This window comes from Hyperolius riggenbachi, chromosome 6, assembly GCF_040937935.1.
Source record: "Hyperolius riggenbachi isolate aHypRig1 chromosome 6, aHypRig1.pri, whole genome shotgun sequence".
In the NCBI taxonomy this organism is placed as follows: Eukaryota; Metazoa; Chordata; class Amphibia; order Anura; family Hyperoliidae; genus Hyperolius; species Hyperolius riggenbachi.
This window is the reverse complement of record NC_090651.1, coordinates 353,308,394-353,321,765: the sequence shown is the minus strand read 5'-3', so window position 1 is coordinate 353,321,765 and position 13,372 is coordinate 353,308,394. Positions and strand designations below refer to the sequence as shown.

Genomic DNA, 13,372 nt, shown 5'->3' with positions numbered 1-13,372 from the left:
GGTGTGTACCTAATTTTACACTGGCGAACGCTAAATTTGCGTAACTCCTCCCCTTACAGCAATGGGGGTACTGTGACAGCTTGCTGTTATTTTACTTCCAATCTCCCACATAATGTATTACCGGGTGCATTTTAACAAACTTTCAACAATACTCTGCTTTGTTTTAAAATCAGTGTTGTCAGCTCAACCCTCAATTACCGACATCTATGAATTATACAGGTCTTGTGGCTAGATGGATTCAGTTTAGGTACTGAGTATGTGTCAGTAGCGCCAGAAACTGCATAACTTAGATGTGATAAATACTGACAGGATGATTAAAATGGGCAGAACTTCTGGTAAAGGGTGCAAAATGTATGCAGTGCTTGGAGCTTAAAGAGAATCTGTACTCTAAAATCCTTACAATAAAAAGCAAACCATTCTATTCATTATGTTCTCCTGGGCCCCTCTGTGCTGTTTCTGCCACTCCCTGCTGCAATCCTGGCTTGTAATTGCCAGTTTTAGGCAGTGTTTACAAACAAAAGACATGGCATGTTATAGGCTGAGAGGAAATCAGTCTGTGACTCATACCGAGCCTGCAGGGGGCGTGGAGAGGGTGTGTATAGCTTCTATCCTATCACAAGCAGACCAGCAAATTCCTGCCTGAGTGCCTGAGCCCGACAAAGCCGTCAGAGGAAAGAAGATTAGATTATATAACAGAGATAATACAGCCACTGTGCAACTAAGAAAAGGCTGCAGTAAGACAGACCACATTAGAACAGGTAATGGAACTTATAATATAGAAGAAATAAGGCTGAAAATTTTGTTACAGAGTCTCTTTAAAAAGGTAGAGAATAAATAATGATATGCTATTCCTCTCGAGCCTTCTTAAAACGCTGAAATATAAGCTGTAGTAGAAAATGGAAAACATGCATGGGATGTGACCATGTGATGTGAGTTGGGATCTTCATGGTGGATGCTATGGGATCTGGTGATATGGGCACACACTATAATGGTTGGATGGAAGGATACGGTGAGATGGACACACACTATGGTGGTTGGATTGTATGGCATTCAGTGCGCTGGGCACACACTATGGTGGTTGGATGGTCGGGATCCCGGGATCTGGTGATATGGGCACACACTATGGTGGTTGGATGGTACGGGATCCCGGAATCTGGAGAGATGGGCACACAGTATGGTGGTTGGATGGTCGAGATCCCGGGATCCGGTGAGATGGACACAAACTATGGTGGTTGGATGGTACGGGATCCTGGGATCTGGTGACATGGACACACACACACTATGATGGTTGGACGGTGCGGGATCTGGTGAGATGGATGTACACACTATGATGGTTGGATAGTATGGGATCCGGTGAGATGGCCACACAGACGGAGTGCTTTACCTTGCAGTCATATCTCTGTTTGAGCTCTCGGACATCCCTCCTCCTGACCCTGAGAGCCAGGAGATCCCTCTTAGTGCGGCTGTACCTCTCCTTCAGTCTACTAAGGTCCGGGGACAGCTGTGGCAGGCAGGCAGGCGGGGGACAGACAGAAGAGACAGCACAGCATGATGCGTAAGCCAAGCAGTAAGGATCAGCAGCCACACCACACAGCTCCAGACAAAGCCTTTCTATCAATCCTGCACAGATCCAGGACGAGATCCCTGCGCTTCCTGTGATGTCATGGGGGGCAGGAAGTGAAGGAATCTTTCCAACCGGCACATGGCCATAAAAACATTTACCTGCTTGAGACGGGTGAAAGCCTGGAATTTCCAAACCACCGATCAGATTTCCCCTGTAAAATGAGGGATCTTTTGACTGCTTTTCTCAACCCTCTAAACAGTTCCCATGAACAGGGATTGTCTGGAGCTGTGTTTTACAGGTTAATATAGCATCAGGATTTATAGCATGCCAAGCCTGGTTACACCAACACAAAACGCAACAGCTCTGTGCGTTAAAGGACAACTGAAGAGAGAGGGATATGGAGGCTGCCATATTTATTTCCTTTCAAGCAATACCAGTTGCCTGGCTATCCTGCTGATCCTCTGCCTCTAATACTTTTAGTCATAGACCCTGAACAAGCATGCAGCAGATCAGGTGTTTCTGCCATTGTCAGATCTGAGAAGATTAGCTGCATGCTTGTTTCTGGTGTGATTCAGACACTACTGCAGCCAAACAGATCAGCAGGGCTGCCAGGCAACTGGTATTGTTTAAAAGGAAATACATATGGCAGCCTCCATATAGCTCTCACTTCAGTTGTCCTTTGATCTTAATAACCGTCTAGTGTTATAACACAACATGCAACGCTTGCCCATATCTAAAGGTGACCGTTAACCATACAACCTTTCCTCAGATGCGATCATTAGACCAGATTAGCGGGACTGTAGGCAATAGAAGGTAATTAACGATTGTTCCCATAAACAGGATGAGAAGGGCGCCTCTCTCTCTTCAGATAACATCATACAATCCAACATTTGGATCGAGAAAATTCTGTATTTCAATCGACCAGAGATTCATTTCACATCAATTTCCTCCACATACTGCGTGGCTTTCTGTACAAATCGATCATAAAAAATCTGATCAAATCGCATCTGAGGAAAATATTGTACCATTAATGGACACCCTTAAGACATCTACGGAGCGGTAACTAAGCATTTGGCACTGACCCGGGACTACCAGGCAACTGGTATTGTTTAAAAGGAAATAAATATGGCAGCCTCCATATCCCTCTTACTTCAAGTGTCCTTTAACATATCTGCTGGGATGGGAGGGCTGTGTCATTGCCCGGAGGAATTCAAGCACTTTAGCCTCAGTTCGGCATATCTATGTTCTCTGTGACTTCATCTAAGCCGCGAGGACGTAGATATACCTCTTGTAGCAGAAGCACAGCTGTGCATGAATGGGTTTGTTCCTGTGCAAAACCTCCGGCACTATCTGCTGCACTAATTGGTGAATTAAATATTTTGTGTTTTGTTTTGTTTTTTTTCAAGACAAACAAAACTTTCAGTGAATTTTCTTTCCCCAGAACAATCTTGTTTTCTATGCATTTTATTAGGAAAAAAGAGGACAAAAAATATTTCTCAGTTTTACCATTTCCAGTTTAAAAATAAAAAGTGCTACTGTAGTTAAAAACACAAATTTTGTTTGGCTATTTCTACCCTTTATCACAAAACTTAGATTATGTTCCTGTCACAATTCATGGTGAGGATATTTGATTCTGATATAATGCTGCAATTTTTAGAACTGAGAAAATAAAAGCATTTTTAAGGTAAAAATCAATCTTATTGGCTCAGGGAACAAATATTCCCTTTTAGGTGTCATAAGTAGGGATAAAGTTACTGCTGATTAAATAGAGACATAGCTAAGACAAGGGGGAAACAAGGTGTAGACACAAAGTGGTTAATCTGCCAGGACAGGAAGGAAGGACTGTATTAGGTGCTGAAGCCAAACCAGGGGGAGATAGGTGAGTATAACGGTTATATGCCGAATCCTGTGCTGCTAATCAGTCTCCTTGTTAGTAACGTTAAAACTGCCTCACATCAACACTCTCCCCCATTGAAATGATCCAGTCAGTCTAATCAGACTTTCAGTTCTGCTCCACATACCGCAATGATCAATAGTAAATCTTCTATCATTCTGATAACTCTGTTTTATCTGCTGATAGACCTGTCCTGAAAATAACTAACACTGGCTCCTGCACTGTACAGCTCCTCACTCATGCAGCAAAGTGGAATTTTAAGAGCAGTCAGTACTCCAAACAGCACTGTTGCCAAGGTTGCAAAGTAATGCTATTTGAGCTAGCTCTACATTATAAAAATATGGAGTTGTTCAGCGCAGATATAAGTTTACAGCAATTTAACAATGAGACTACAAACACATTCTAGTTATACACTATACAAATGCATATAATGATTATTACTATATTTATTATTGATAGCAACAACAACAATAACACTACTGTACTTCTATTTGTAGCTGTGCAAATTGCTGTTGGGCAGGTTACAAAACAAATAGGACACTTGATACATTGGAGAAAGAGCTGTGTTGCAGTACCTCTAATCGTCCTGGAGGTGGTACTGTAGTCCTTACCCTCACACAATGCTATTTTACACTTTCAGGGCCAGTGCACACCAAAAACTGCTAGAAGACCTGCAAAACGCTAGAGGTTTTCGAAGCAGATTTCAGAGCGATTCTAGGCATGTTCAGAGAGGTTTTCTAAGGGCCTTTTTCCACTAGCGGCGATTGCGATGCTGAATCGCAAAATGCCACCGATTTTTAAATCGCTACGGTTTGCCAAATAACATAGGAATCGCGGTAGGCAATTTCCACTACTGCGATTTGTTTTTTACTTCATCGCGATGCTGAGCAATTTTTGCCACGATTTTGCTATGCAGTGCATTCCATAGCAAAATTGCGATCGCAATCGCTGGGAGAATTTGGAACTTGAAGCTGAATCGCAATCGCTAGCGTTTAGCGTGAACGCTAGCAATTGTTTTTTGGAGCGTTTTTGTGTAGCAGATTACAAATATTGGCCGGGCGCATCCGGCAGGTGGCGCTGTTGATGTTAATTCCAATCATAATTACTTCACGTAAACCTGTGAATGTAAACCGCCGGATGCGCCCGGCTTAAACAGATCAAGCCGCCGGGTTGCTTCGTGAGTGTCTCGCTCTCCTCCCCCTCTTGCCCTCTCTCGTATAAGCCTTGGGGAGGGGACATGCGTGTCCCCCCAGAGTCGTTCGTCGCGGCATTGCGATGAACGACTCTGGGGGGACACGCATGTCCCCTCCCCAGTGTTCTATAGGAGAGAGGGCAAGAGGGGGAGAAGAGCGAGACACGAAGCAAGCCTGCGGCTTGATCTGTTTAAGCCGGGCGCATCCGGCGGTTTACATTCACAGGTCGACGTGAAGTAATTATGATTGGAATTAACATCAACAGCGCCACCTGCCGGATGCACCCGGCTAACGTATAAGTACCCAAATATTGTTACAGTAAAGATGTTACTGAACAGCTACTGTAACAAAAACACCTGGAAAACCGCTCTGATCTAGCGTTTTTTAGAGCGGTTTTCCACTTTCCTATACTTTAACATTGAGGCAGAAACGCCTCAGAAATCTAAAAAATGCTGCAGCCCCCGAGTTTGCGTTTGGGGGAAAAACGACCCGCTCTGATGTGCACCATCCCATTCACATTCATTAGCCAAGCGGTTTTCCCGCTGCAAACGCTTCAGAACCGCTCCGGTGTGCAGCAGCCCTCAGAGTGCAGATCATCAACGAGATGCTATTTTGTTTCTGACCCGAGGCAAATTGTGTTCCAATTTGTGTGCAGCGTTAGGGCTGGGAGTAGGACCCATTCAAACGCCTTTGCATCATTTTCAGATCACTGGCGATTTCTGGCAATTCCAAACAATGCTTTGCCAATGAAAGAGAATGGCGTGAGACCCACAGGGACGATTGTGATCAGGGCAAATCACTATCACAGGTCCTGCAGCATTTTGGGGCCGTCTGCACTCCAATACAAAGTATATGAGCGCTGCCAAATAACTTCTGAATCGCTTTTCAAAGGTGAAACCCCTCCCACAAGAAACTGAGGACCGTGGTACTCCTGGCAGTTTCCTGTCTGTGAACCTTGCTGCATTGTGGGAAATAGCTGTTTACAGCTGTTTCCAACTGCCAAAAAAGCAAGCAGCAGCTACATCACCTGCCAGCAGTAAAAATGTCACCATGTGATAAATGTCAGAATGTAAATCAGGGAGAGGAAAGATTTTACAATATGCAAACACTGACTAAATCATTTATATATAATTATTGTAAAAAATTAAGCACTTTTTTTATTACATTATTTTCACTGGAGTTCATCTTTAAGTTTAGGACACTTATTCCTTGTCCCTATGTCTTGCTTCTGCCCATAGCCCCTCCCCCAAGTAGAAGAGGTCACAGGTGCTTCTCTGATTGGAGAGGCACCTGTGACCTCTTCTACTCGGGGGCGGGGCTACAGTGGAAAGCAGGACATCGGGATACTTGGAGAGAATATCCTACTAATATAATAAATGGGAAAGTTCGGACGTTTGTTACTCGATCGCGCAAAAATAGCTGAACGGATTTGAATGAAATTTGGCACACACATAGTACATTACCTGGAATAACGTATAGGATACTTTTTATTCCCTTAACCAAAAAGGGGGCGGAGACAAATACACATTTCACTGGGAAATGTAAACTGCAGCCATTCTTACACTGTTGGGCTCTCAAACTTTTCGCACAGTTGGTCACTGGGGGACTGGAATTAATATTCCAATAATAAATAAAGTGGGTGGAGCCTACAAAAGCCAATCATAATTCACCTATTGATTTTCAATGGGAATATGTAATTGCTGCCATTCTTGCACTGTTAACCTGCTACAGTTGGTCATTGGGTGACTGGGGTTCAAATTCAGAAAAGGGGGTGGAGCCACAAACAGCCAGATTTGTTTCATTTCAATGCAAATTATTGATGCCAAAGACCACAAAGCTCACAAACTTGGTCATTGAGTGTTTGTGTGTTAAGGTTAGGAAAGGTGGGTGGAGCCAACACTAGCCAAATACATACACAGGCAACGGCGGGCAATCAGCTAGTAAACTTTATTCATGAAGGGGGAACCATCTCACCCCCCGTAAATTGGATGCGCTGTACAGTTTAGCTCCCATACTCCGAGAGTCACGATTGCAATCAATCTGGGGTTCGCTGCAAAAGGCACTTGCACAATTTCCCTAGTGGGTCTCGTGCCTTAAAGCGGACCTGAACTCAGAACTTCCTCACTGCGCTAAAAGATAAGCAACAGCATAATTGCCTTTACAGAAAATATTTCTTTGTTACAGCTGATACAAATCCTGCAATAAATCTGCAATGTGTCTACTTCCTGCTTTCATGGAAGCAGACATAGGGGTAACATCCTGTGTGTACAAACTAGCTGCTCTGCCGAGGCAGCCAGCTCACACAGCTGAGAGATTAAATTACACTTGTGATTAATCACAGATGAGGGGGAATTAGACAGTCTAAACTTTCTAAATACATACAAGGCGCAATTCTCTAGGTTTTCCTTCTGTTCTGTGCAAGAGTTCAGGTCCACTTTAAACTGAGCCAATCAAATGCAGTTGGTGCATTCGGACTAGACTTATTTAGGCTGCATATAAAAGGCAAGAGAGTCGCCATCACCTCGGATTTCTCCGCAGGTCAGCGACCGCTTCTACTGCACAAGTGATGAAAGACAAGGAGCGTTTCCCCTTCTGCTGGGGGGGATTTTCCTTCCAGCGGATCGGGGGCCGCAGACACCCCCACCTATTACTACACAGCGCATGGCTTCCTCTTCCTCTGCACAGGAGTTTTGTTTTCTTTGAATTCTGGAAGATGACGGCGTGAGAGCGACAGAAGTGTCATTCTGAAAATAACTCCATTCATTCCAAGTAAAGACGCGCAGTGTACATCCGCCGGCCACTCCAGGAATGAGGGGGGTCTGTTCCTTACAGAGGGGATTACGCTGAGTTTACAGATTAGGGCAGGGAACACACTTGCCTTTCAGTTTTCTCCGCACGTTTTTCTGCGTACCTATGAAAAAGCCGCCAGTAGACTTGGGCGCAGGATACAGCCGATGTATGGCTAACCCTGCTCCTGCACAACTCCCGGCGGCGGTAATTACTATTCCCTCTCCAGGCCCACGTGGATGGTAGGGAAATACGTAATTTGGCTTCCAGCGATTGCTGGCGGCCAAATTACAGTGTTTTAAAAGTAACTTCAGCTCTGTCTTCTGACGGCACCGAAGTTACTCCCTATGCGCCGCTATAGTCGTAATTCCTATTACGGTCTAAGGTGGCGCCGGCTGCGCCCAGATCTCCTGCGCTGGATTCCTAGTGTATGTTTTCTGTGTTTCTAGGCAGGAAAATGCGCACATTTTTTTACAGCAGCTGATGTAATTAATAGAGAAAACTGACAGAAACGTGCAGAGTCATCATGCAGAATGTCTGTTTTTTTTCTGTGCGCAAACAACATATTAAGTGTGAACTAACCCATTGATTAACTTGAGTTTTTCTGTGCAGAAAACACGCACGAAAACAGTCAAGTGTGTTCCCTGCCTAAGGCCCGGGGGTCACTATAGCGCTTTCAGATTCCAATAGCGTAGAGGTAGCCGCTAACGATACAATTTGCTAAACGATCTTTTACAAAAGATTGGACAAAAATCTCCTATCCAATCCGATCATATTGACGGGATAAATACGAAAATCAGATCAATTTCATAAATCTGATTGGATAGGAAATTTTTGACCATTGGTGGTCCCAAGTGATCATTTCCGATCGTTCATACAAAGAATCTTTAATAAACGATCGTTCAGAAAATTGTATCATTAGTGGCCATCTTAAAGAGGAACTACAGTGAAAATAATGTAATAAAAAAGTGCTTCATTTTTACCATAATTATGTATAAATGATTTGGTCAGTGTTTGCCCATTGTAAAATCTTTTAAATCCCTGATTTATATTCTGACATTTATTACATGGTGACATTTTTACTGTTGGCAGATGATGTAGCTGCTGCATGCTTTTTTGGCAGTTGGAAACAGCTGTAAAAAGCTATTTCCCACAATGCAGCAAGGTTCACAGACAGGAAACTGCCAAGAGTAGTACTCAGAATTTCTTTGTGGGAGGGGTTTCACCACAATATCAGCCATACAGCGCCCCCTGATGGTCTGTTTGTGAAAAAGAATAGATTTCTCATGTAAAGGGGGGTATCAGCTACTGATTGGGATAAAGTTCAATTCTTGGTCGGAGTTTCTCTTTAAGGTAAGTGAAAGTCAATGGAGGGGATACAATAGGAGCAACTGCAATTTTCCTTAGATCACAATGGCGGTGCCTGCAGCAATTTTGGAGCTTGCACTTTAATACAAAGTACAGGATCGCTGCAAAATGGCTTTTCAATCACTGTACAAAGCAATTTTTCTACCAAACTGAGGGACATCGCAAATTGCTATGGAGATTGCAATTGTACAAAATTCTACAATTAAAAGGAACCCGAGGAGTGAGTCTTATGAAAGCTGCCATATTTATTTCCTTTTAAATAATACAAGTTGCCTGGCAGTTCTGCTGATCTTTCTGGTCAGTAGGGTGTAAATGACACACCTGAAACAAGCATGCAGGTAATCTTGTCAGATCTGTCATAAACACGTGATCTGCATATGCTCGTTTCGGGTCTATGGCTTAAAGTATTATGCTGGGAATAGACGTTACATTTTTTTGTGGAGAGTCGTTCCGATAGATGTCTTCGATGATGAAATTCCGACATGTCCGATTCTCCGCTCGATTCTGTTTTGCTCGATTTCTCATAGAAATGAATGGAAAAAAATATAAGAAAAACGAGCGGAAGATAAGAATTGAATGGCTAATAGATCGCGCAGAGAATCAAAAGCGAAAAACGTAACGTGTAATCCCAGCATTAGAGGCAGTGGATCAGCAGGGCAGCTAGGCAATGTGCATTATTTAAAAGGAAATAAACATGTCTGCCTCCATATCCCTTCAACCTCGGGTTCCCTTTACGCTTCCTATGGCAGTGTATGCACGGCTCTGCGCAGGCTCTCAGTGAACCCGTAGTGCTGTTGTCTGATATGTTGTGATATTAGTCTTCCTGGACTTTGTCATCTTTGTGACAGAGAGAGCTGAGGCTGTATTGTTGTATGCAGAGCCCGGGGGGGACATTATGTGTGACTTGCAGAGCAGCATTCCTCCCCTCTATTTATAGATCGCCCCCGCCGCTAGGAGAGCGCCTCCTGTCCTGTGCCGAAGGATTACATCAGCCGCAAGACATTGTTAGAGGCCTAAATATAGCTGGCGACCAATATCTTGTCACCAGTCCTCAGAAGCCGGGTAGATGATCATGGGACATGTCGCTGCAGTGCTAACTGTGGCAGCTTTTAGCATTGTGACAGATTTGTTCACAGAGCGACCATTATGAATGGTGAAAGAAAATGTTTGTATAACCGGCATCAACAGAAACCACATGGCAAAGGTTTTCAATAGATAAACGTCTATAAAGCCTGGTACACACCTTCAATTATGATTGGGCAATCACTGACCAATCATAACAGTAATACCATGTAGTAGGAGTAGATTGTGTAGGTAAACTCTCATACTACACTTGGTGGTAAAATTAGTCAGCGATTGGCCAATCCTCATAGAAAGTGTGTACCAGGCTTTAAAGAGAATCTGTACTGTAAAATTCTTACAATAAAAAGCATACCCCATTCTATTCATTATGTTCTCCTGGGCCCCTTCTGTGCCGTTTCTGCCACTCCCTGCTGCAATCCTGGCTTGTAATTGCCATTTTTATCCAGTGTTTACAAACAAAAGACATAGCAAGTGATACGCTGAGAAGAGCTGAGTGTGTGTGTCATACAGAGTGTGCAGGGGGCCTGGAGAGGGTGTGTCTAGCCAATCACAAGCAGCACAGCACATTCCAGCCTGACTGCCTGAGCCCGACAGAGGAGAGAAGATTAGATCATATAACAGAAATAATACAGCCACTGTGCAACTAGGAAAGGCTGCAGTAAGACAGAGCACATTAGAACAGGTATAGGAAATTATAGGATAGAAGAAATAAGGCTTAAAATTTTGTTACTGAGTCTCTTTAAGGGTGCGTTTACACATCCAATTTTGATTGTTGCAATTAACCGTTCATTCCTTTTTAGAAATAGCCAGTGGTGGTCTCTTTGCCTCGTTTTCAAAATGGAGTGCAGTGGAAGCATTACCCTTGATTTACAGTGCAAAATCGAAATCTATTTTACAGATTGTATAATCTATGGGCATACCAACTAATCTTAAGCCTTTCCTGTACTCACAGTGGATTAGCCTCCAGAAGTCTCTAGTGGATGAGACCTGTATTGCAACTGCGGCATAGTATGACGGGATTGGCGGGTGTTTGTCCCATTGTTCATAGTATTCAAATCTGTTGGCCCTCATATTACACGGAGGTGGTAAAATTGGTCGGCTATTGGCCAATCAAATTTGGATGTGTGTAAACACCAAAACACAATCTACACCAATCTGTGTATGAAATCAGCAGATGTTCTAGCGAGGGTGATCAACTGAACAAATCGTAGGCATGTCCCAGCTGTTCCCCCAAGCCACCAACAGTAAACTCTAGAATTGCCCACCCAATTTTTATTGGCCCAATTCCAAGCTGCACATCACATGTAAGGGTCCTTTACCACTAGCTGAGATCCAATTCAAAAAGCCGTATTGCCGATTGCAATAGCCCCGCAATTTAGGCTGAAGACATACCAGAGAAAGTTTTTTGTCTCGTTTAAAAAAAAAAAAAAAAAAAAAGACGCCCCCACTGCCTTAAAATCGCGGTAAAATTGCAGCAAAATTGCCGCGATCTTTCTAAACATTTTACTGTGATTTTAATGCAAGTCAATGGACGTGTTTTTTGTAAGAACGAAAACAGCCAAAAAAAGCTCTCTGCTGTTTTCAGCCTAACATGGTTTTGTATTTTTTTTCAATAGCGCAGTTCATTTTTTGCCTGAACGCAATCGTCGGCCTGCGTTATTTCCTCAGTGCGATCGTGTTTTTTCCTCACAGCTGCACGGCGCACTTGCGATTGCGCTTTCTAGTGGAAAAGGGCCCTCTCATGAAATTATTTGCAGCTCACTGATCTGTGTACTTACTTCAAGGGAGTGACTTAGAAAAAAAATCACAGACAAGAAATCAGCAGTTCCCGCTAATGACAGGTGCACTTTATAAAACACACATATTTACAATGAGGCCCGCTTTAACTGAGCCTTTTAAAAACTGATCCTTGCCATGAATCACTTCTTACACATGCCAGTGTGAACTGGGTGGTGGCAATACACACAGAGGATTCAATAAACAGATCCAATTTTACAGCAATTCAATAAAAACGATCAGTTGTACAGAAAAACCAAAAGCTTTTTTTTTTCTTATTCAGGTGAGAAATCTGATCGAATTTCCCTTTTTTTTTTTTTAAACTCGATTGGGAGTGACAGAAACATCTGTGCAATTTTTCAGAAGATCGAATGGTGTAGGATAGACTCAATTTCCTGATTTATAAACCCGAGCCATTTTTTCAGAGTATTAAATAATTTTTTTTTTTTTCATGATTGGCAAAAAAAAAGAAGCACAGGTGTGAGATTCTTCGAATGTCACAACCAATCCCAAAAATTGATTGCAATTCTCTCGAGTTGAAAATATTTTTTTTTTTAAATTGTATCGTGTGCGGCTACCTTATGACAGCACAAGACGCCGCTTGACCAGGTAAAGAACACACAATAATAATAATAATTCTATTATAATAATAACCTCCAAGCACAACTCCCAACAGGAATGGCATCTGACCGGAGATCTGTGAAGTGAAGCGTGATTGGCTGGCGCTGTGACTGAGCTCTTTAGGAGAGGTCACATGACCGTAGAGTATATTACAGTAATGTGACATAAGTGGTACCTTAGGCTGGAAGGCTACGAAGGGCTTGGCCAGTTTCGGCTTAGTCTCCACCTCCTCGGCTTCCGAATCCTCGCTGTAACTCTCAAACTCGCTGGAGCTCCAGCCGATGTCCTCGAAGTCCCCCGCGCAGCCGTCACGCTCTATGTTCTCGTAGATCAGGTGGTGTCCCAGCCCTGCGGGAGGAGGAGTTACACAGAGATGTAGAACTAGAGGTGATTGTCCCCTGAGACAATAATGCAAATAATTCCAAGTTGATAGCTGGATAGTGTACTGTGTAAGGGCTCTGCCTCTAACACAGGAGACCAGGGTTCCAATCCCGGCTCTTCCTGTTCAAGTAAACCGGCACCTATTCAGTAAGGAGACCTTGGGCAAGACTCCCTAACACTGATACTGCCTATAGGGCGTGTCCTAGTGGCTGCAGCTCTGGCGCTTTGAGTCCACCAGGAGAAAAGCGCAATATAAATGTTCTGTGTCTTGTCTACAAAGTTTAACAATGGACCACATGAATTTCAATTTCATTGGGTACGATCGGTCTTTTATAAAGTTGCATAAAGAATGGACATAATTCTGCATCAACTTAGAATGGTTTGCATCTCATTTGCTGTCCCTAGTCAGCACTGCACTCTGCATTTTTGGAGCGATTGTATTTCTGTCCCATAACACGCACAAAGTAGGGCAAGCACCATCAACCACATCAATACATGTCAATATGATGGTAAATGAGTGTGCAGAAAGGAACAATAAAACAAAAACACAAGTAAACAAGGGACAGAAGTTCCCTAAAAGAACCGCACCACTCTAAAATATCAATATAAATTCATCTTTATTCACAAAAATAAATAAAAACACTTAAAAACATACAGGGGTAGCCATGCCAATAAAACAAGCCATCAATGGATAATATCAAATGG

At 43.2% G+C, this 13,372-nt stretch overlaps 1 protein-coding gene across 1 annotated transcript in view; it reads right to left on the bottom strand.

The window, feature by feature from the left end:
* The window catches only part of ARHGEF10L (Rho guanine nucleotide exchange factor 10 like), a 176,564-nt gene that overhangs the window by 63,241 nt on the left and 99,951 nt on the right, over positions 1–13,372 (bottom strand). Inside the window, exons 9-10 of the mRNA XM_068241707.1 lie at positions 12,462–12,634; positions 1,385–1,501 (exon numbers count right to left, since the gene is read on the bottom strand). Coding sequence (XP_068097808.1) covers positions 1,385–1,501; positions 12,462–12,634 — 290 coding nt within the window. The remainder of the gene's footprint in view (positions 1–1,384; positions 1,502–12,461; positions 12,635–13,372) is intronic.